The 22990-nt window shown below is 36.0% G+C and overlaps 1 protein-coding gene across 15 annotated transcripts in view; it reads right to left on the bottom strand.

Moving 5' to 3' along the window:
- Positions 1–6950: 6950 nt before the first annotated feature.
- The window catches only part of TTK (TTK protein kinase), a 39683-nt gene continuing 23643 nt past the window's right edge, over positions 6951–22990 (bottom strand). For all 15 annotated transcript variants that reach the window (XM_027972301.3, XM_060419192.1, XM_027972304.3 and 12 more), the window contains exons 14-22: positions 21886–21978; positions 16640–16797; positions 16364–16515; positions 15038–15162; positions 13620–13700; positions 10123–10299; positions 9586–9670; positions 8962–9059; positions 6951–7371 (exon numbers count right to left, since the gene is read on the bottom strand). In XM_027972301.3, coding sequence (XP_027828102.2) covers positions 7285–7371; positions 8962–9059; positions 9586–9670; positions 10123–10299; positions 13620–13700; positions 15038–15162; positions 16364–16515; positions 16640–16797; positions 21886–21978 — 1056 coding nt within the window. In that variant the 3' untranslated portion in view covers positions 6951–7284. The remainder of the gene's footprint in view (positions 7372–8961; positions 9060–9585; positions 9671–10122; positions 10300–13619; positions 13701–15037; positions 15163–16363; positions 16516–16639; positions 16798–21885; positions 21979–22990) is intronic.

Genomic DNA, 22990 nt, shown 5'->3' with positions numbered 1-22990 from the left:
CACATTCTGTCAGACCTCTCCACCATGACCCACCCATCTTGGGTTGGCCCACAGGCATGGCTTGGTTTCACAGAGTTAGACAAGGCTGTGGTCCTAGTGTGATTAGATTGACTAATTTTCTGTGAGTATGGTTTCAGTGTGTCTGCCCTGTGATGTCCTCTGATCTGTCCCACCAAAGGGAAGAAAGGTAGCATGCTCAATCTCCCCCAGTATGCCTTCCCAGTGTGGTTCCGAACCCTTCTCCAATCCTTCTCCACTGCTCCATTATCTGCCTTCAACACACCCCACCCTGACTCCACCACCACCGCAAACTCCATTAGACTGTCCTCCTGGGTAGAGTTAGCTAGTCCACCATTGCTCCATGACTAGTTATCACTGTTCTTCATTTGCAAATGCTTTTAAAAAAGCATATTATACCTCTTTATATATATATACACATACACATAATATGTATCTTATAAGGACATTATAATATCCCTGAACTAAGTGAAGACTTTGTTACAGAGTTTGGGCTGGACCCGCTGCTCTTCTTGCTTGAGTACCAACTGTGTTCTTGCTTTACCTCAGTGGTGAAGTTGTAGCCAGAATATAAGACAACCATCCACAATCACCTCCTCCTTACCCTATTTGTGGCTATGAGGACCTTTATGATCTTATTCTCTCAAATGCACTAATTTAGTACATTTCTAATAACAGTATACAAATTGGTTATATATATATATACATATGGTTGCCCAAAAAGTTCTTTATGGAAAAACTCAAATGTACTTTCTAACTAACTCATTATCTATACACATATACATACATTTTACACACACACACACACACACACACACACACACAATTATGGCTCTACAAACATTGTAACCCAATAAAAGTTATTTCTTACTTTAACTATTAAGCAATTAAGTAGTGTCATTACAAATACATTTTCCTTTTCAGTACCATATACTTTCTCCCTGGAGGTAAAAGTGTAGAAGTAGAGCAGAGAGGAAGGAAGAAAGAAAAGAAGAAAGACGAAGGAGAACACCATGGAGAGCACCCCAAAGTTGCTCTTTGGGAAAGGAGCATAAGATAAAAACCCACCAAAGTGACACAAAAGAGAATACTTCTATTCTGGGCTTCCCTGGTGGTTCGGTGGTAAAGAATCCGCCTGCCAATGCAGGAGACACGGGTTCAACCCCTGATCTGGGAAGATCCCACACACCATGGGACAACTAAGCCCATGTGCCATAGCAACTGAGGCACATATGCCCTAGAGCCCGTGCTCCACGGAAGCCACCACAATGAGAAGCCTGAGCACTGCAACTAGAGAGCAGTCTCCACCTGCAGCAAGTAGAGAAAAGCTGAGCAGCAATGAAGACTCAACAGAGCCACAAGAAAGAGAACACTTCTACTCTCTTTGTGTCACTCCACACCCAGCAGTCCTGGGAAGCCCTGAACTACAGGGTAGGAACCCCTGTTTGAAGCAAAATAAGAAAGAGTATTGATATATCTTCTGTTAACTTTTAATTAGTGTTGTTCATCATGTATTTTTGGCCTTTTCTGTTTTGAACACAGGGTTATTACATTAAGCCATGTAACTTCTTTAGCCAATGAATTGTATATGGAAGTCAAGGATGTCACTTTCAAGGAGTAATTGTAAGAGACAGTGTAAAATTTATCACACTTTCCCTTTCTGTCTGCCATGGCAACCTGAGTCTGGGACTGAGAGTGTAAGGACAACCCAAAAGTGTCCTCCTTCCGCCCCCATAGATATTAGCAGCAAACAGAACTTTATTGCTTAGAGCTATTAATACTTTTAGGGTTGCTTGTTACCATGACAATAACCTACTCTGATTGATACTAATACTGGTTTAACCAGCTTCCTTAAGGACTTCCAACAATTGAGATCAAGCAAATACATCACAAACAAAGACCAACAAAACTCACAAGAAGGGAAGCGTACAGAAGAGTCAACATGGCAAGCCTGAGACTGATGTCCTTAAAAAGGCTTTCTTGTAAGGCTGGCCCTTGGCTGGAGTCTGGGAACTAGGATTTTGGAAGGGTTCCCAGCATTACCTAAGTAGTAAGAATGGGTCCCTATGCCTAAACTGTGACGAACAAGCAATCCGGTTTAAGCTAAACATCTACTTTCCTTCTGGGAGCCTAAAACTTTGGTACATCCCAGACAAAGGGTGAGTATGTGATCACGTCCCACTAAAAACCCAAGGTGCCAACTCCCTAATGCACTTCTGTGGTACTGTCACAAATTGTTGCTAGGAAATTAAGTGCACCCTATGTGAACCACTGGGAGAGGACCCTCGGACCTAATGTCTTGTTTCCTGTGGATTTTGCTCCACACACCTTTCCCTTTGCTAATTATACCCTTTCACTAGAATAAGCCATAACCATACATTGAATCCTCTGAATTCTCTGAGCAATCATCAAACTTGGGAGTGGTCTTAGACATCTCCAATTCAGTAAAAAAAAAAAAAAAAAAAAAATCACCATAAGAGTTAGGGAAAAAAAAAAAGATTTCAATGCAGAAATGTGACTGGAATCATAGGTATGAAATGTAAAATTGTTCCATGTAAAATGATTAAAGAATAATAATGTAAAAACATTAAAGAATCACACATTTGAGGAAGAAGCAAGGAATCAGCAAGGAAAAATGGGCACATTCAAAAAATAACCAAATGGAATTCTTAAAAATGAAAACGTTTGAAGACATAATAGCTAAGAAATTTTGAGTCAAGAAGATATGTGATTCCAAACACTTGGAAAGCATAATATGTACCAAACAATTAAAAGTAAAAAAAAAGGATAGCCATAATTTAGTGAAATAGCAGATTACAAAAGGTAGAAAGATCTTAAAATCAGCCAAAGAGAAAGGCAGATTACTTATTTTGAAATAATAATGAGATGGATTGAAGAGTTTCTAATAGCAATAATGGAAACCAGGCGTAAAATAATAACCTCAATGTGCAAAGAGAAAATAGCTATCAGTTTAGAATTTAGACCAGAAAAAAATAATGTTTATGTGAATCTTAAATAAATATTGTTTGTATAAAATGATAATAGTCTATGGGGTTATAGTAGGATAAAACTGTTACACCACGATGCCACAGAAGTTGTGTTAATGTATTTAAAATACATTAAAGTCATTGAATTCTCTGGCAGGAAGTCGAGATATTTGCTTAAATCTTTGTTAAGTTAAATAAGCATGGTAAAATTTAAGACTAACAACTGAAAAGAAAAAAAGTGAAATAAAATTCTAAGCCATCAGTGGGGAAATTATGAAATAGAAAAAGAAACACAAAACTAGGAAAAAAGATGGGAAGGGTGACTGAAAAAAAAGGATGCATAGAACAAATAGATTAAATAGAAATACAAGCATATGTAGTAGGAACACATTTAATATAATGAATATTAATAGATTAAATTTGTCAGGTAAGAAAGAAATTGCCAGTGACAATATAAGGTAAAATTCAGGTATGATTTACAAGGGATATTCCTAAAAGGACACAGAAATTAAAGAATATATGTGTGTATGAGGCAACTATTAACCAAAGAAACATAGAAAGACCAAGACAAATATATATTTAGAAATCAATGAGAATCCCTATGAAATGGTGACCATTGTATTTAACAGGAAGATTAAAAAAAAAATTCCAAGTTTGTATGCATCTAGTGAAATAGTCTCAAAATACATAGGGCAAAACTGGACATAGTTCAGCAATCAGAAGACGTTATTTTAAACACTGTAATCCTAACTTGATAGCTTGTCCCTTGTTTAAGGGTGTTTTACTATTTTATGAAATGTTATTTTTACATAGAAGATCTGATTTTTCAAGAACAAATTAAGGAGATATCAATACACTGATTAAGAATATATACATATGTAAAACAGTTACTTTTTTTTAAAAAGGGAAAAGGTAATTTAGCCCAACACTCTTAAGGATAAGTTTTCAAATCTGTACGAACTAGGGAAAAATAATCATAAAGAGAGCTAACATTTGCTGGTAGTGAGTCTCAAAAGTAGCCCATGATGATCTCTGCTTCCTAGAATTCACGCCCTGGAGAGAAATTTTAAGATATTTCAATTAATAGAAATGAAAATAGAATTTATCAAAATTTATGGGATGCAGTAAAAGCAGTGCATAAAATAAAATTTACAGCAAAATTAAATAAGAATATAAGATCTATAATCAGTGATTTAAGTCTGTACTTTAGAAAACCAAAAAAGAAAAGCAAATTAAATCGAAACAGAAGAAAAAAAATTAATAAAAACTAGAGGAGAAATCACTGAAATTGGAAACAGGAACTCAGAAGAGAAAAATCAACAAAACCAACAGCTGATTTTTTCTGAAAACAGATCAATAAAAATTGATAGGGTAAGTTAATCATAGGGTGGGACTGGGCAGAAGAATTGACAGCTGCACTGTGCGCTGGAGGGGCCACTGGGGCAATTGCACAGCCAACTTAGGGCAGGGGCAGGGGCTTGAAAACAAGACACAGTACAATCCTGCTTAAGGTCAGCAGGGAGACAGGAGAAACTAGAAGGGCCCAAGATGATGTCAGCTACACTAACAGCCATACAGTTATCCATTACGTCAGCAGGATAAAAAAAGAAAAATCACATAATCATTACTAATATTGATACAGAAAAAGCATTTGATAAAATCAAATACCCATTTATGATAAAAACTTTCAGCAATCTAGAAACAGAGATTTCTCAATCTGATAAAGAATAGCCATAAAAAATCATACAGCAAACAGCATACCTAATAGTGAAAAACTTTATCTTGTATACAGAAAAAAAAAAATATATATATGTCAATAAAACACTCCTGAAACAAATAACCAACAACAGCAACATCGATATATAAATATTGATTGTTTTCCTATATAACCACAAAGAACAAGTGGAATTTGAAATTAAAAACACAATACCATTTACATCGGGGGTGGCTACTTGCTTAGTAGTGTCTGACTCTTGAGACTCCATAGACTGTAGCCCGCCAGGCTCCTCTGTCCATGGGATTTCCTAGGCAAGAATACTGGAGTGGGTTGCCATTTCCTTCTCCAACCATTTACATTAGCCAGCCCCTGCCCAAAATGAAATGCTTATGTATAAATCTAACAATGCATGTACAAGGTCTATATGAGGAAAACTGAAAAACTCTGAACAATTAAATCAAGGAAGAGGTAAATAAATGGAGAATAAATGTTCTTGGAACTCAATATTGTCAAGATGTCAGTTCTTCCCAATTTGATCTACAGATTCAATGCAATCCCAATCAAAATTCTAGCAAGTTTCCTTATGGATACTGACAAAGAGATTCTAAAGTTTACATGAACTGGCAGATAACCCAGAACAGTCAAGGCATTACTAAAAGAGAAGAAAGTTGGAAGACTGACACTGCCTGACTTCAAGACTTACTATAAAGTGACAATAATCAAGACAGCGTTTATTGATGAAGGAAAAGCTAAACTGATTACTGGAACTGAATGGATAGCCCAGAAATAGACTACCCATAAATACAGTTAACAGATCTTTGAAAAAGGAGAAAAGATCTCTCTAAAGAAGCTATCAGATGGTAAGTATATGAAAAGATTCTCTACACAATATATGTCAACAGGGAAATGCAAATAAAAAGAACAATGAGATATCACAACAAATCTACTAGAGGGGCCAAAATCTGGAACATGATGAACACCATCAAATGCTGACAAGGATATGGAACAACAGAAACTCTCATTCACTGTTAGAGAAAATGCAAAAAGACAGTTTGGCAGTTTCTTACAAAACTGAACATACTTTAACCATATCAATCATGCTCCTTGGTATTCAACTCTTTGAAGCTGAATATCACACAAAAACCTACTTACAGATGTTTAGAGCAGCTTTACTCATAATTGCCAAAATTTGAAAGCAATCAAGATGGCCTACAGTATGTGAAGGGATAAATCATGGTACATCTGGACAACGGAATACTATTAGGCACTAAAAAGAAATGAGCTCTCAAACCATGAAAAGACTGGAAGGTGGATGTTACTAGGCTAAATGCATACTGCTAAATAAAAGAAGCTAATCTGAAAGGCCAAACACTGTACGATCCCAACTATATGGGATTATTCTAGAAAGGGCAAAATTATGGATGCAGTGAAAAGATCAGTGGTTGCCAGGGGTTAGAAGTAGGAGAGAGATGAACGGGTGGAGCACAGAGAATTTTTCAGGCAGTGAAAACACTTAAAATAGCATAACGATGGATGTAATTATACATTTGTCTGAATCCCTAGAACGCGCAGCACCGAGACGGAACTGTAATATATACTATGGACTTTGGGTGATTATTAGTGTGTCAATGTAGGTTCATTAAATGTAACAACAGTACCACACTGGTGGTGGATGTTGATAGGGAGGCAGGCCATGCATGTGTCAGGTCAGGGGTTAAATGGGAAATCTCTGCACCTTCCCCTCAATTTTGCTGTGAATCCAAAACTATTCTAAAAATAAAGTCTTAATAAAAAAAAAAGTCTATCAAAATCTAAAGAAAAAATTGGGGAAAAGAATACTATATGATAATATCTTTAAGTAACCTGTTAGATTTAGACTCAGAAATTCTGGGACCACATTTGTAATTGCTCATCATTAAGCAAGTCATACAATGAGGTCATGCTCTATACTGCCTACTTCTAGGAATCCAGCATGACACTCTGAACACCCAAAGCAAAGATTATGAAGAATCAAAGAGAATTAAAAGAGCCAAGTGCAGCTCCACAATGAAGAAGTACTACCAGTACCATGAAGCAACGGGAAATCTTTTTAGGATTTGAAACCTGTGGAATTTTCCCCCCAGAGTTAATTTACGAAGGTCTACTCTCATGTTTCCCTTAATCCACTGTCTTAAGAAATCTGTTGCCCCACCAACAGTATATTCGCTTGAAGAAAACAATTCTATAGCTTTGAGAATTTAGTGTCATTTTATATTATACAAAGCCTATTTACATAGTTCTTCAGAATACACTTCCATTTTCCATCTACTACCCCAAGTGTGAAAATGTTATCAAATAGATTAGATTTACAGGGAAGCATAAAAGGGAAAACAGTTCTACAATTCAATACATACAGTGCCATTAGCAGGTTTTTACAGTTTTCTTTTCAGGATAATCACTGAGTTTTTCTGTCAGTAACATTTCAGAGTGAAGCTGTCTTCAAGAGATTTCCACAGAGAACCAAGAGTTTAACAGTCCCGATATTTTACAGGTGATACCTGACAGTTCATAAGTAACCACAAATCATTTTCTTTCCCATTTTTTTGCCAAAGTCTTGGATGATGAAGAGGAATCATGACTTTCACCAGCACTGTATTGCTCATATAAAGTCTGAAATTAAAAACACACATCTGATTTGTAATATTTATAAATCAGATTAACAAAGGTTTAATTAACTTCACATCTTCTAATATGTAAGACATTTCTCTATTGTTCTTATAATTACAAATTATTTTATACACTATTGGAGATAATTAAAGGTTTTAAACACCTAGCTTGGCCTAAGAATCAGCTATCATGAGATGCAGCTCAATCTTTCTGGAAGAAAAATGTAACACAGTTATTTTTAAGTGTATGGATGCATCCTCAAGGTCACCTTAATCTCCCTTACTTTTTCTTTTATAGCTGATGTACATAGTTTTACATAGCAAAACTTTTTAAATGAAGTATTATAAAGTTGATTTATAATATTGTGTTAGTTTCTGGTATATAGAAAAGTGATTCAGATATATTTATATCTGTCTGTTCCTCTATATATTCTTTTTCATTATGTTATTACAAGATACCTTACTTTTTCTTAAATAAAGCCAGTCTTAGATAAAGTCCTATACTGTAAAATAAAATCAACAGGAAATATACTTTTCATTGATATTTAAACTAAACAATGGAAGACATTAAAAAATACAACTGCTATATAAATAAGTCTAATTAATATACTAAAATCTACACATTTAGTAAAGGATTTAAGGCTAAGGCAACATCTAATTTATGAAGAAAGAAGATATCTTTGCCATCAAGGAACACATAGCCTTAGTGATAAATGTAATCCACCTAATTTTATTTATAAAAGGCTTTAAACAATACACTGGTAGAATTAGAGAAATGAAATACAGAGAAAAATTACATAACAAATTTTGGTCCAATTTCAATTCCTAAAGCCATTGATTTAGCTATTAGCACTCAAGAAAACTTAAGAAAAAAATTTATCTTATATAAATGCAAATATAATGGTAAATATGTAACAAATTCCTCCAGAAATGTATTCAAGTTCTTAACATCTTAGATTGGTGTTATCCCTATCCAGAGAGCTAAAAGTGTTTTTTAGTTTAAGTTACTGTAATTTTACAATAATGTTATAGCTGAAATATTAAACTAGTAACTAAAGTCAATTAAGTATACAGTGTTAAATGATTAGGTATTTAATGTCAGTGAGATCCAAAACATTATGGTATAAACAGGCACTGGGAGACTAATAGGTTTGAGACATTTGCTTCGAGGAAAGTACTGACTGCTATATACATCTACCTAGAAGTCATTATACGTGATACTGTGATTTGTCTAAGATGGTTTAAATAAAATTGGCTATAACAAATAAATTCAAAAGCTGTGTTAAAAATAGGGTTGATTTAAAAGATTCTTTACTGAATTTAGTCTGGTTGAGACCTACTTGACAGCAATCTTTTCAATGCACCTTATATGACAATCCATTTTCGATTGTGCTGTCTGCCCATTATAAGAGTGTAAATCAAATAAATCTGTATTTGTTAAAAAGCACATATTAAGTATCTAAATACAGAAACACACTTCATAGCTGATCTAATGACTGGGCCAATTTTCCTTTGGTTTACCTGTTTAAGTGCCTAACTCACTAAACTATACAAAACAATTAAAATAGTGTAGACAGAGCATAGACATACTCACTTTAGCAGCTTTCAAAATGGAATTAGGAGAATTCAGGCCAACGAGTTGGCCCAGAACATATTTCATTTCTTCAGCGGCTCCCTTAGCCATCTGGTTGCCTATGAAATAATTTGGTTTTGTTGTTTAGTTGCTAAGTTGTGTCTGACTCATGTCCAATCTCATGGACTATAGCCCGCCAGGCTCCTCTTCCATGGGATCTCCCACAAGAACACTGGAGTGGGTTGCCATTTCCTCCTCCAGAGAATTTTTCCAACCTAGGGATTGAACCCACATCTCCTGCTTGGCAGGCAGATTCTTTACCACTGAGCCACCTATGAAGCCCAGGTGTAAAATATATATAGAATTAATAGCACACTGGTATCAAGTAAGAAAAATAGAAGTTCATATATAAATGTGTATTCTGCTTAAAAGCACAATAACCACATTCTTATAATTTATCACTGATCATAGTCCCTTTCCTAGGATAAGTAAAAATGAATGCCGGCAAGTAAAGGAAGGCGATCTCATTTATTTTAGTATTTAGCATTAAGGAACTTCCTTAAGGAAGGAGGCATGCAGGAAAAGAGTAGTTAGAAGGTTGTTGATATTACCAATTGGGTAATAAATTTATTTTTAAAGAAGTACCTGGATGAGTTTGAAGCTGAACATACGGATGTGCCAGAAGCTCAGGAATGGATATCCTTTGTTTAGGATCCCTTATTAAACAATGCTATAAACATAAATGTTAAGTTTTTAAAATAAAAACAAAGCAAGTCTCCTTATGCAATATTGATAAAGTATTTTTCCAGATTACAACATATAACAGAAGCTGCTTTCTGCCTACTCAGAAATGACAAGATAATTTTACACATCATGTCTTCAAAATCACCAAGTATTCATACATTTTAAAAGCCTTCAAAATGAATTTTCAATAGACAAGCTTTATCTACTCCAGATACATAATTCCAATCATTTCAGCTATTTCTCTTTCTTTCATTTTCTGGCCATGCATGTGGCTTGCAGGATCTTAGTTCCCTGGCAATCAACTGAAGTTAGGCCACAGCAGTGAAAGTGCTGAGTCTTAACCACTGGACAACTAGAGAATTCCCTCAGCTATTCAAGTAAACAATTAAGTACTATATGAAATATATTTCTTCTATATTTATATACTATTAATGTTACCTTTAATACATCTTGAAGATCTTTCTCTGGAATATCAGGAAATTCAATTTCATGATTAGGGTCAATTATGGCATGTAATTTAGAAATCTGATTAATTATATGCTGAAACGGTGTTTTTCCATAAGTCATATAGTACAAAATGCAACCTAAGGACCAAACATCACTTTTGGGGCTTATCTAAGTATAAAAAAAAAAGAAAAGAAGTTACTGTTATTTTAGCATAAAAAGTATTATACACGTTTACCCTCATATTTAAAATCATAATTAAACCTCATTACATGTGTCAAGTATTAGATGATGTTCATTACAAAACATCCTTTTCTAGTTTTTATTACATTAGGCTATTTTATCAAAAGAAATGAGCTCCATTCAACAAACTCATAATTAAAATAGATTGACTGAAACAAAATATTACATTCTTTTCCGTCTGTGAAAACACAAAGCTAAAAATCATAACTGCAAGTATGAAATTTACTTGTTTTCCCCAAAATTACTGGATTAAAATATGGTTTTAAATAAATTCATAATATGTAACTATGTATAGACTTTTTAAAAAGTTAAGCTGAGCTACCCTAAAACTAAGAACATAAACTATAGAGCCAGACTGGGCTGGGCTGGGCTTGAATCCCTGCCTTAGTACTAGCTGGTAGTTCTCCTTATCTGTTTCCTCACTTCCAAAACAGAAATAATAAAAGGACACTGTCATGGACATTAAATAACCATGAGATATGGGGAAACATAGAGAATAGTTTCTGGTTCTCAGTAAATATTAGTTATTAAATGTTCTCTGTATTAAATAACCTTATTAGAAGTAATGCAATATTACAACATAATTCTACTTTTGACTTTAAAAAAACATGATTAAGACAAAGCACAGCAGTGATATAGTAAATGACAATGGCTAAACTCCTCTTTTAAAAGATACATACTCATATATAGTATAACAAAAGTAACCATATATTCTATACAAAGGATTAATCTAAACCAAATGACACAGAAAGCTAGAGGGGAAAAAAAATGGACACATATAACCAAATGCAAAATGGAAAAGAAGAGACAACAATATTAATATTAGAAAAAGAGAACACAGCAAAATGCTCCTAACAGAAGAAAGTCATTTCACTGTGATAAAAGGTATAATCAACTAAGAGATGTTATGAATTTTTATGCACTGAAACCACATTTAATAGAACTACATTAAGCAACTATAAATTTTTTTTATTAAGCAACTCTTTTTCGACTCCATGGACTGCAGCCTACAAGGCTCCTCTGTCCATGGGATTTTCCAGGCAATAGTACTGGAGTGGATTGCCATTTCCTTCTCCAGGGGATCTTTCCGACCCAGGGATCGAACCCGGGTCTCCCGCATGGTAGACAGACGCTTTACCATCTGAGCCACCAGGGAAGTCCTATATTAAGCAACTATATTAAATTCTTTGAAGTGGGGGCAAATTTTAACATGCTCTTCAGAACACAAGCAAGAAAATAGATCCTGTTATTCTGCACACAAAGAAATCTGATAAATAATAATAATAAATAAACTTTTCCTCCAATTTAATCACTTGGAAATTTAAGTCCATTTCTAAACCTAAATCACAGGCTAAAAAGAATTTCAGATTCTGGGAAAATGGCAGTGTTATGGCAGCATAGTTTTTCAAACTCTCCAAATCCCCAGATAAGTTAGACAGAGCTGCCTGGTAGCAAAACCATAAACATAAGGAAAATATTTACAATAAAACCAGAATGTGAATAGAGACAAACCACCCACAGCCACAAGTCCTGCATGGTAGAGGCATTTGACGCAGAAAAAAGTAATCAATGTGCCCGACAGACCTCAGAACAGAAACCCCAAGTGGCCATTAGCTGCTCACTGGAAAGCAATTTCAGAACAGAGCTAGACTGGGAGGGGCCCTGAGCTCTTCTATAGAAACGACGAGCTTACATGTTAGGATAAAAATTTATCTTCTATTCAGAATCCCTAAGGCCACTGCAGAGCAGGTGATACAATGGAATTGATATTTCCCATTACTACATATTAAAGTACTGAGTTGACAACTGAAAAAAAGATCTGAACATTACATGCAGCTCAAACCCAATTTTATTTTAAAGAAAAATTTAAACCTGAAATCAGGAATTTTGGAAATTAGGGAAAATAAGAAACACTACAGTAACAGTAGCAGCAACAGTAAAACTCAAAGTTTTACTTGAGTAAAACTTTATATGGAAGACTACTAAAATTAAAATAGCAATTATTTAAATGCAGAAGCAAGCAGAAAAAAAACTAAAGGGAATACAAATGACAAAGATAAAAGCAGAAATTAATTAGACAGCAAATGAAAATATAATAAGTGAAATCTAGACCTGGTTCTTTATTTTTTTATTTTTAATTGGAAGATAATTACTTTACAATGCTGTATTAGTTTCTGCTGTACAACAATGTGAATCAGCTATAAGTATCCATACATGCTCTCCCTCTAGGGCCTCCCTCCTACCTCTACCCAAGACTTGGCTCTTAAAAATTAACAAAACTATGGCAAGTCTAATCAAGAAAAAAGAGCAGACAAATCTAAGTGTTAAAAGGAGACGCTGAAGAGATTTAAGAAGAATTTTTATAAGAGAAACTGTTAGGCAGTTATTTGAAAAGGTATTTAGAAACCACAATTTTCTCGGGAGGAAAGTATAATTTCGTAAGTGAAAGCATATTTATTAAGCAACTGTTTTCAGCTGGACAATGTACTAAACACTTTATATTCTTTCTCATTTAATCCTCAAATACTTTTAAAATAGGTAGTATTCGGAAGCCTAACTGATAGACAAAGAAACAGGCAAGTCAGGTCACAAAAACAGTTGATAATGAGGTAGACCTGTAACTTGAACACAGGGACTGCACAGCGATGTACGCTTGTATCCGTTAGACTACACTGCTACAGCGGAAGAAGGATGAGTCTGGAGCCACAGGCACCATGGCAGGCAAAGCTGACTCAACATAGGGCACCAGTGAGACTAACATGAGAGCTCACAGTGGTAGCGAAATAAGGGAAGTGGGAAAGTACCTAGAAAAAATCACCTGCTAGAGTTGTACTTGGAAATGTAAAATTTAAAAATGAAGAAACGGTAAGAAATAAAACGTTAGGAGTCAGAGGAAACAAACAATAAAGACTTCTAAGGTTATCAGTTCAGTGTTAATTAAGATGTCCATACCAGAGTTAATTTAGTCTTATTTTTAAAATTAAAAACATATCCAATGTGCATTTCTTATAGGAGCACATTGTAAGGCATCACCACATTAAAAGCACAATATTAAAAGAGCAATCTCAAATCAATTAAGAAGGGTAAAAGTGGATCCCAGGACAGTCTGCTTAATAAGGCAAGGTCTCTAAAACGGCCTAATTTTAGAACTTAAAGAAATAAGTTTTCAGTTATCTGTTAATTTAGTCAGAGACCAGCCCATTTCCTGTTTGTGTCAAATAAATGGGATATAAATAATCTTAAAGTACCTTCGATTTGGACTTCCCATTTTCTCTTGAAGAAGACATATCTTTGATTGCTTCTGGTGGCATATAATTAACTGTCCCAACCTACTTGCCAAATCACAGAAAACACAGAAATCAATGAAAATACTTCAGTCTGCTATTTTTAAGAACATGAATACCAAATTCTTGACAACTTGAATAATTAACAGATTTCAGCAATATATTTGTGAAACTCAAATAACTGACAAAAATATTAAAACAAATTTCTTCATATTTCCAGCAAAATAAATTAGATTCAAAATAAAAAAATTGACTCCTTTCAGAATGCTGAGCTATTTCTATGATTATGGTAGGCAGGGACCATAACATTTCACAGGATAAAATCTATTAATGGCCATAAACTTTGAAGGAATTGATCAGTTACTCATTTCTGTGCTGGAACAGACCCAGAACACTTTTCAATATAAACCAACCAATCAACCAAAAATCTAGTTTGTCTGTAAGTATTCCCTGGGCCCATGTTCAAATAGACAGGATGGGTGTCTACATCGTGCAAGAGTTTCCGCAGCAGGATCATGCCAACCTTACACTGCATTTGTTTTATTCTAAAATGGTTCTGCTTTCAAATATAGAATTGCCTATACTTTAGAGCCTTGCCATAGAAGTTATCGTCAAACCGATTTACAACAAAATGTTCAGCTGTATTTTTGATATAAAAAGAAGTAACTGTCAAACAGAACTGTTTGAAGGGCATGCTGCCCAGCTACTCCTAAAAAAAATCCAGTTTTATTCCTAGGATTCAGGCAGATCCACATTAGAGATCTGCATACATGGAGCACACTGTCCTGGCTCTAAGCAGGATTATTTTTAGTCATTCTTTGATTGTCATCAAAGAATGTTTTTATGGGAACAAGTTTATTAAGACTGCTGTTGCATATCTTATTATAAAAATGTGGCTGAGTACAATATTTGTTATGTTGTTTCCAATATGAAGGCCCACTTGAGAATTTTTTTCAAATGTAAGTGATAGGGAAAGCTTTACTTCTCTGGAAGAATGAAATGGTCTTACCTCATAAAGGACAATGAAAAACATAAAACTGCAATTCTCTTTGGCTGCTACCAGGAAACTGAGACAAAGTTTTAGGTGAATTTTAGAAAACCAAAATGATTTCAAGGCAGGTATTACTGCTTCTCTACCTCAGCTAAATGAAAATCATCCAAAATTGCTGGATATATGTCTACTGGGTCTTGACTTTCTATACTAAATTGTATTAACTGTGTGACTGATTTATTTTTTATGGTTATAATATCTATTCTTATCAAAAAGGTTTCAAATCCTTTGAAAAATGAAGTAGGGAAAAATAAAATCCTCATTAGCAAACTAATACTTCAAAGATGAAAAGGAATTGAACTCTACTGTGTAGTAACCAGTCATTCATTACCTGAGAGTCTTTAACAATACTTGTTGTATCTGGTTGCATTTGGTTTGCGATTCCAAAATCGATTAGCTTTAGCATTCCATCAACTATCAGAAAGTTAGCAGGTTTCAGATCACTGTGAACAATACCTTCAAAATAAAAACCCAGTAAAATATCAAACAATGTCAAACATTCTAAGTACAAAGATATTGCACAGTCTACTCATGAGTTGCTTCCTTTAGTCAAATTAAATATTCATTTTTAATATACTCTGTGAATATACAGCAAATTGCTACACGCTAGGCACTATTTTAAGTTTGCAGCTTGTATTGAACCATTCAACCCTCATACCAATGCTGAGGCAAGTACTATTATTATCCCCATTTTTAGCTGCAGAAGCTAAGGCAGAGTTTAAGCAATCTGTCCAAGGCTACACAGCCTAAGGAACAAGGTCATGAGTTGAACCAGGCAGTCTGACTTCAGAGTTTATGCTCTTAACAACCACTGTGGTTCTCTGACCACAAGACAGTACTGTAAATTACGCTGCCATATGGTAGGACTCTAATGCCCCTCACGTACCCACCCCTAAGCCTGATCTTGATCACTGGTGAATTATCTTCTAACTTATAGGAAAAGAGACATAAGGAGATAATTTACAATTACCTGTATTATCAGTTATTTAAAATAAGGAAAAGGCAAAGAAGCACTAAAAAAAAACAAGTCCAAACTGTTGAAAAGTTAGAAGGAAATTCAGGATTCTATGAGGAAAGAGAAATGGATTAGGGGTCGCAGGGAGAGGCTGGGATGCAAAAACAAGAGACAATTGCTCTGTACAGTATATAAGGCCATGACAGAATTAAAGAGTTTTAAATAAAACAAAAAAGCAAAACAAACAAACAAAAAAGAACCAAGTCCAAGCAAAAAGCCAACCCAGAATGTAGAGCTAGTAGTTAAAAAAAAGCCTCTCACACAGGTGCACAACACAAAGTAACTAGAATGAGTAAAATGAGCATTTAAGACTTTTAGGGTGCCTGAGCCTCAGTCTCAGATCTGCTGTGATTCAGATAGCTGGAGACCCAGGACTAGGGACTACGTTATTACTGATAATGAAACATTTGGTGTTATGGATGCTTCATGAATGTGGGGATTTGAGTTCATGCCCTGTATTCTTTTGTTAACAGTATTTTAAAGAAACGGTGTTGTCTCTTCATCTTTATTAAACTGCCAAATATTTAGTTTATTTAGGCTAAAGCTGCCAATAACCAATACCTTAAAATTATAAGTGTCTTTCTCTAAGATGGCACTACTAATGAATATTTTAACATTATATATGAAGAGATTTTAAAATACCATGTTGATGAATTGTGTAAACTGCCTCCAACATATTTTTCCAGTAACTCTTCCGTTCCCATGGACTGATGGATTTTTTCTTTTTAAGCCAAGTATTCAGATCAATATTTCCACATTCCATTACCATGTAGATGTACTGATCTGTAATTTCACTGCCATTAAAAATAAATGAAAACAAAACAATAAATGGTTAGGTTATATTACCAAGATTTAAGTGTTTATCATAAGAATTAAAGCAAAAAAAAAAAGTTTTCTTTTAAACTGAAAAATTCTTACTAATCATAAAGTCGGATGATCTTATCACTATGTTGTTGTAGTTTACTCAGATAAGCAATTTCATTCCGGTAACTATCAACTGTTTGGCTATCTGCTTCTTCTAAGTTCACATACTTTATAGCATGTATTTGTTTCTTTTCATTCAATACCTGAAATACCTATATAGTAAAACAAAGGAAAAAGTTTAGAAAAAACTATTTATATATTGTCACAATACTTCTACATTTATTAGACAGACACTTAAGGATTACTGATGTAAATAATTTAAAATATTTGGCCTTATTCTGAGTATAGAAAGGAAAAAAAAACGTTAGGAGAATAACAGTACATTTTCAACTACCTATGACAATGGGTATTTAATTACTCCAAAGCATAAATCTAATAAAACATCTATCAACATATAAGGTAATTTAAATTTCATAGACATTCATAACACTCTGTTAGATGTCATAACCAGGGAAATAATCTGAAGAAAAAGACATTAAAAAATGCCAAGGAACACTAAAGGCTGAATAAGGAATAAAAAGTAATTCATTTCACAGATGGTATTGATTCCACTATGGCTGGAGTTGACAATTTCATCCATGTGGTAAACAATATTTAAAAATAAGTGCTAATTGTAAGCTATCAGTGTATTTGTTTGTGAAAAGTAGATTGAGTTTCAATTTTCAAAATCAAGTTGACAGTAACAAGATGTTGCTATAAACACGGTGAGGTCCAGGCCAAACTGTTCTAGCTATAATGACGGTCAATTTATAATCAATGTTTATAAGGCAGATAATATTAATACATTTGGAAAAACACTGGTAAGGTGTTTGACTTTCAGCAAATATGCAACTGGGATGGGGCTTCTAAAATGTATAAATTCAGATACAGAATGCCAGTATAAGCAAGAAATTTTAACTTATCTCTTTTAACATTAAAGAAAACATCATTTATTTAAAAGCCAAGTAACTTTGACTATCCACAACAGTTAGAACTGGACATGGAACAAAAGACTGGTTCCAAAATCAAGAAAGGAGTACATCAAGGCTATATATTGTCACCCTGCTTATTTAACTTATATGCAGAGTACATCATGAGAAATGCTTGGCTGGATGAAGCACAAGCTGGAATCAAGATTGCCAGGAGAAATATCAATAACCTCAGATATGCAGATGCTGCTGCTGCTAAGTCGCTTCAGTCATGTCTGACTCTGTGCGACCCCATAAACGGCAGCCCACCAGGCTCCTCTGTCCATGGGATTCTCTAGGCAAGAATACTGGGGTGGGTTGCCATTTCTGTCTCCTGATATGCAGGTGGCACCACCTTATGGCAGAAAGCGAAGAAGTACTAAGAGCCTCTTGATGAAAATGAAAGAGGAAAGTGGAAAAGTTGGCTTAAAACTCAACCTTCAGAAAACTAAGCTCATGGTATCTGGTCCCATCACTTCATGGCAAATAGATGGGGAAACAGTGAAAACAGTGACAGACTATTTTTGGGGGCTCCAAAATCACTGCAGATGGTGACTGCAGCCATGAAATTAAAAGACACTTGCTTGGAAGAAAAGTTATGCCCAACCTACACAGCATATTCAAAAGCAGAGATATTACTTTGCCAACAAACATCCATCTAGTCCAAGTTATGGTTTTTCCAGTAGTCATGTATAGATGTGAGAATTGAACTATAAATAAAGCTGAGTGCCAAAGAATTGATGCTTTTGAACTGTGGTGTTGGAGAAGACTCTTGGGAGTCCCTTGGACAGCAAGGAGATCCAACCAGTCCATCCTAAAGGAGATGAGTCCTGGGTGTTCATTGGAAGGACTGACACTGAAGCTGAAACTCCAATACTTTGGCCACCTAATGCGAAGAACTGACTCACTGGAAAAGACCCTGATGCTGGGGAAGACTGAAGGCAGGAGGAGAAGGGGACGACAGAGGATGAGATAGTTGGATGGCATCAGCGACTCAATGGACATGAGTTTGAGTAAAGTCTGGGAATTGGTGATGGACAGGGAGGCCAGGCATGCTGCAGTCCACGGGGCTGCAAAAAGTCAGACACAACTGAGCGACTGAACTGAACTGATCCAGCAAATAGTGGCAAGAAATAAGAAAAGAGCCCAAGAGTAAATGAGATTCATGCATTAAAACTGCACTGAAAGCAGAGTCTATCAGGTTGTTGGCTACATCCAATTACCTGTACTTTAAATACAAAACTCTAACAAAGTATTGTTGGTTTACTTGCACAGAAAGCAAATTAGACGGGGAGGAAGATAAAACAGTGATAGGGCAAGAGGCAGCAGACACAGCAAGGAAGGAAAGAAAAACAATTTAAAAACAGCACAAAGCTATTTGGCATGAGGTAAACACACAGAGTCGGACATGACTGAAGCGACTTAGCAGCAGCAGCAGCAGCAGCAGCAGCAGCAGCAGCAGCAAACAGCCTTACAGGCTTCCCTGGTGGCTCAGTGGTAAAGTATCTGCCTGCTAATGCAGGAAACGCAGGTTCGATTTCTGCGCTGGGAAGAGCCCCTGAAGAAGGAGATGGCAACCCACTCCAGTATTCTGGCCTTGGAAATTCCGTGGATAGAGGAGCCTGTGGGGCTACAGTCCATGAAGTCCTAAAGAGTCAAACACAACTTAGCAACTAAACAACCACAAACAGCCTTATACCTCTCAGAGAATTTAGAGTATCTACTATTCTGCTTCAATACAATTAGAATGTTAGGAGTACCTTCTGCACAGGGCTGGAAGGATGCTGATGACATGTTTGTGTGTAGCAACCACTGGCTACCATTCTTAGAGACAATTAGGACAGAATAAAGTGGATATTTCAAAACATATTACCATTGTCAGGTGTATCAGAAGAAAAGATTTGCAGGATATTAAAACAAAGATCTTAAAAATCTTGAGCAAGTGCAACTTCTAAATCAGCTGTTTCCCTGTATGTGCTTGCCCTCCCCTAATGTCCCTGCTCTGGCAATAGCTGATGAAAAAGATTAGGGAGCGTTTACTTCCAGGTAGAGATGGTGTCAGTTGTAATTTTTCAGTTTCATGCCAAGTATGAAAGAAATAGAAAGGTCAATGTCTTGACCATTTCTACTAGCCCCATGAATCTTCTAAAATGTTCTTAATACAGTCTAAGTTGGTCACTGTCTAAACTCTAGCAGACAGAACAGAAACAATGTTAGGTTCATAAAGCATGTTACCCCCTTTTCCCTGGGGCATACTGAATTTGGCAAGGCCATCATAATAATTAAATAATTCAATTGCACGAAGAAAATACAGGCTGGTCATAACTTTATCGTTTGGCCCTTGACTTAAGCAAGCTTACATCATCAGTATCTTCCAAGGAAAATAATGTTTAAAACACTGTTAAGATTAAAATGAACCCAATATGGTTTATTGCATATATATCATCCATAACAACTTAGAGCAGCGAAACAGCTGAGGAGGGTCAGCTTATTCATTTAACAAACACCTCAGTCACTGTTCTGTTCCAGCCACCATTCTAGATAATGGAGCAAACATCCCTATGCTGATGGAACTCACATTCAAGTGCAAGGGGACATAAAAAACAAAACCAAGTAAGTAACTTACAGAGCATATTAGACAAGCTAAGGAGAAAAATACAGCAGGAGAGAATACAGTGTGCTGGGGACTGGAAGGCAAGAGTGATGGTTTTAGAATGTAGTCAAGGGAAGGCCTGATCTAGAAGATAACTGAGCAAAGATGTGAGGGTATCTGGAGGAAACTAAACCCTTACTCTAAAGTAGACAAGGAGAGCAACAGTCAGTGAGACAAGTTTGGAGGCGATTTTAAGAATTCAGGTGACAAGATGAAGCTACTTTGGCCAAAGGGACAACAGTGGCGGTGGTGAGGAAGAGTCAGATTCTGGATGGACTTTGAGGTGGAACCTGCCGACGAGCTGGATGAATGTGTGAGTGTAAGCAGAGTCAGTGATGACTCAGGGTGTTTGGCCTGGTGATTGGAAGGAAGAAGCTGCCATTTACTGAAATGAGAGGCCATGAAACAAGAGTTACGCCTGGGGCATATTAAGTTTTAAATATCTAGAGACACCCAAGAAGAGATGCTGAGCAGTCAAACTGGATACAGAAGGCTGGAATTCAAGGGAGAAGTTTGGGCTGGAAATACAAATTTGGGAACTGTCAGCATATACATGGTATGTAAAACCACGAGACTGGATGACAGCACCAAGGGAGTGAGTGAGTTTAGAGACAGAAGAAAAGAGGTCAAAACTGAGCTCAGGGGCCTTGCTCCACTGAGGTCAGCGCTATGAGGAAAACACAACGGCCACTGGAGAAGAGAAACACGGAGAGGCCAAGAAGGAAAAAGAGCTTCAGTGAGGAAAGTGATCAACAGTGCCATTTGCAGTGTAGCCCAGAATCAAAGGTAAGAATTAGTTTTGGTAAAAATATGGAGGTCATTGGTGATTTTTTTTTTTTTTTGGCCACACTGTGTGGCATGCAGGATCTTAGTTCCCCAACCAAGGATCAAAACCAAGCCTCCCAAAGTAGAAGCGTGCACTCTTTGTCTTTTTTAAATTTATTTTTTAACTGAAGGACTTACTGAATTTTATTGTTTTCTGTCAAACGAAATATGCACTCTTAACCACTGAACTCTCAGGAAAGTCCTAGTGATTTTGATAACAATTGTTTTGAAGAGCAAAGAAGGTAAAAATAAAAATCTGTTTTAAGTGCACTGAAGAGAACAGAAAGAGAAGTACTGAAGTTGGGAACTCTTTTGAGAGGCCTTCTATCCAGAGAACTAGAACCGATTTAGAACTGAGATAAGTTTCAGAAATGATCTAGTCCAATTCTAGAGAATCATTTGCTGCTAAACTCTGTTTTTTGAAAAGAAAACCTCAAAACAAGACCCATTAATCAGAAAGCTTGCTGAATCATACTCAGCACACTAACTACTTAATCACCGTCGGCCTCACTTTCAGAAAGATTCTTTGGGAATGTCACAAAGCTATCGTTTGCCATCCCCCAGTCAATGTTAATGTTATTTAGAGAAGAAATACGGAATCATAGGCCACTGGAGGGGAAGAGCAGGGAATTGAGATTGAAAGAAATATGCCATGTGCTGAGGCGGAGGGAAATGGGAGAAAGGGATAAGGATTTTTTGGCTCAAGGGAAATAGGGCCCCTAGAAATTAAGAAAAAAGGCCCCAAAAGGTACACAGACAAACAGAGGAAAGTTTAAAATATTTTTATTCATTCCTTAAAAATTTAAGAAACTTACCTTACTTGAACCTCCACTTCCTATCTGCTTCAATATGGAATATATTTTTCCTTTAACTGCAATGCATTCATTTGTTGAAGAGGATGCTGAAATCTAAATAATTAAAATAAGATAAAGCTTCAAACATTCATAGAACATGCCTGAGAAACTAACTTGCATTTAATACAGTGAAACATTTCCAATTTTGAAGTTATCTGAAATCTTAAGCAATCAGATATGTCACAACATTTCAATGTTTTACAGAAGCAATTTACATACTTCAGTCAAAGAAATAAATTTATTAAATTAATATATAGGCAATGATTCAAAGTTTCCTCATCTAACTTATCTCGACTTTACATACATAAACAGAAACTTTAAGGGGGAAAAAAACCCCGCTTAATGTCCAACAGACAAATTCACAAGCTGTCACTTTTCATCTTTCTCATCTATTCTTTCTTATACAAACCTCTTTACTTACATACATACATATATACATAAACAAACACACAACTTTATCATATTCTTTTTTCTCATTTAGCCTAACATTATAAAGGAAGCAGCATGCTAAAGTGCTAAGTGTTCCTGAATCAATCAGACAAAGGCAGATTTCAGCAATGTCCCCTTTATGCTGGATAATATTCAACGAATTGCTTAGTTTGAACTTGAGCATCTTCCTCAGCAAACTCTCAACTAATGTACCATATTCAACTTGCATGCCTTCCCTTCCCTGACGTGAGAGCCCTTTGTGGACCTATAAATGCTCTGAATAGATGGAGAGCGTGAGGACTTACTCTGAGCTGAGCAGGAAGCTGGACACAGAGACCACCCAATCAGCTGACTAACCAAGTTGAAACAAGGTCTAAATGAACTTCAGTTCAACTAAGTCCGCTTTAGATCCCAAACGGTAGAATCTTTCTCGGGTGCTCTCCTTCTACATGATGTAACTGGTACAGCGTGCTCGTGCTCAGTCATATCCAACTCTTTGCAACCTTTGGACCGTAGCCCACCAGGATCGTCTGGCCATGGGACTTTTCAGGCAGAATCCTGGAATGGGTGGCCATTTCCTCCTCCAGGGGATCTTCCCAACCCAGGGATAGAACCCGGGTCTCCTGTGTCTCCTGCA

Source organism: Ovis aries, chromosome 8 (assembly GCF_016772045.2).
Source record: "Ovis aries strain OAR_USU_Benz2616 breed Rambouillet chromosome 8, ARS-UI_Ramb_v3.0, whole genome shotgun sequence".
Classification (NCBI taxonomy): domain Eukaryota; kingdom Metazoa; phylum Chordata; class Mammalia; order Artiodactyla; family Bovidae; genus Ovis; species Ovis aries.
Note: the sequence above shows the minus strand (reverse complement) of the source record. Positions and strands in the feature narration are given on the sequence as shown.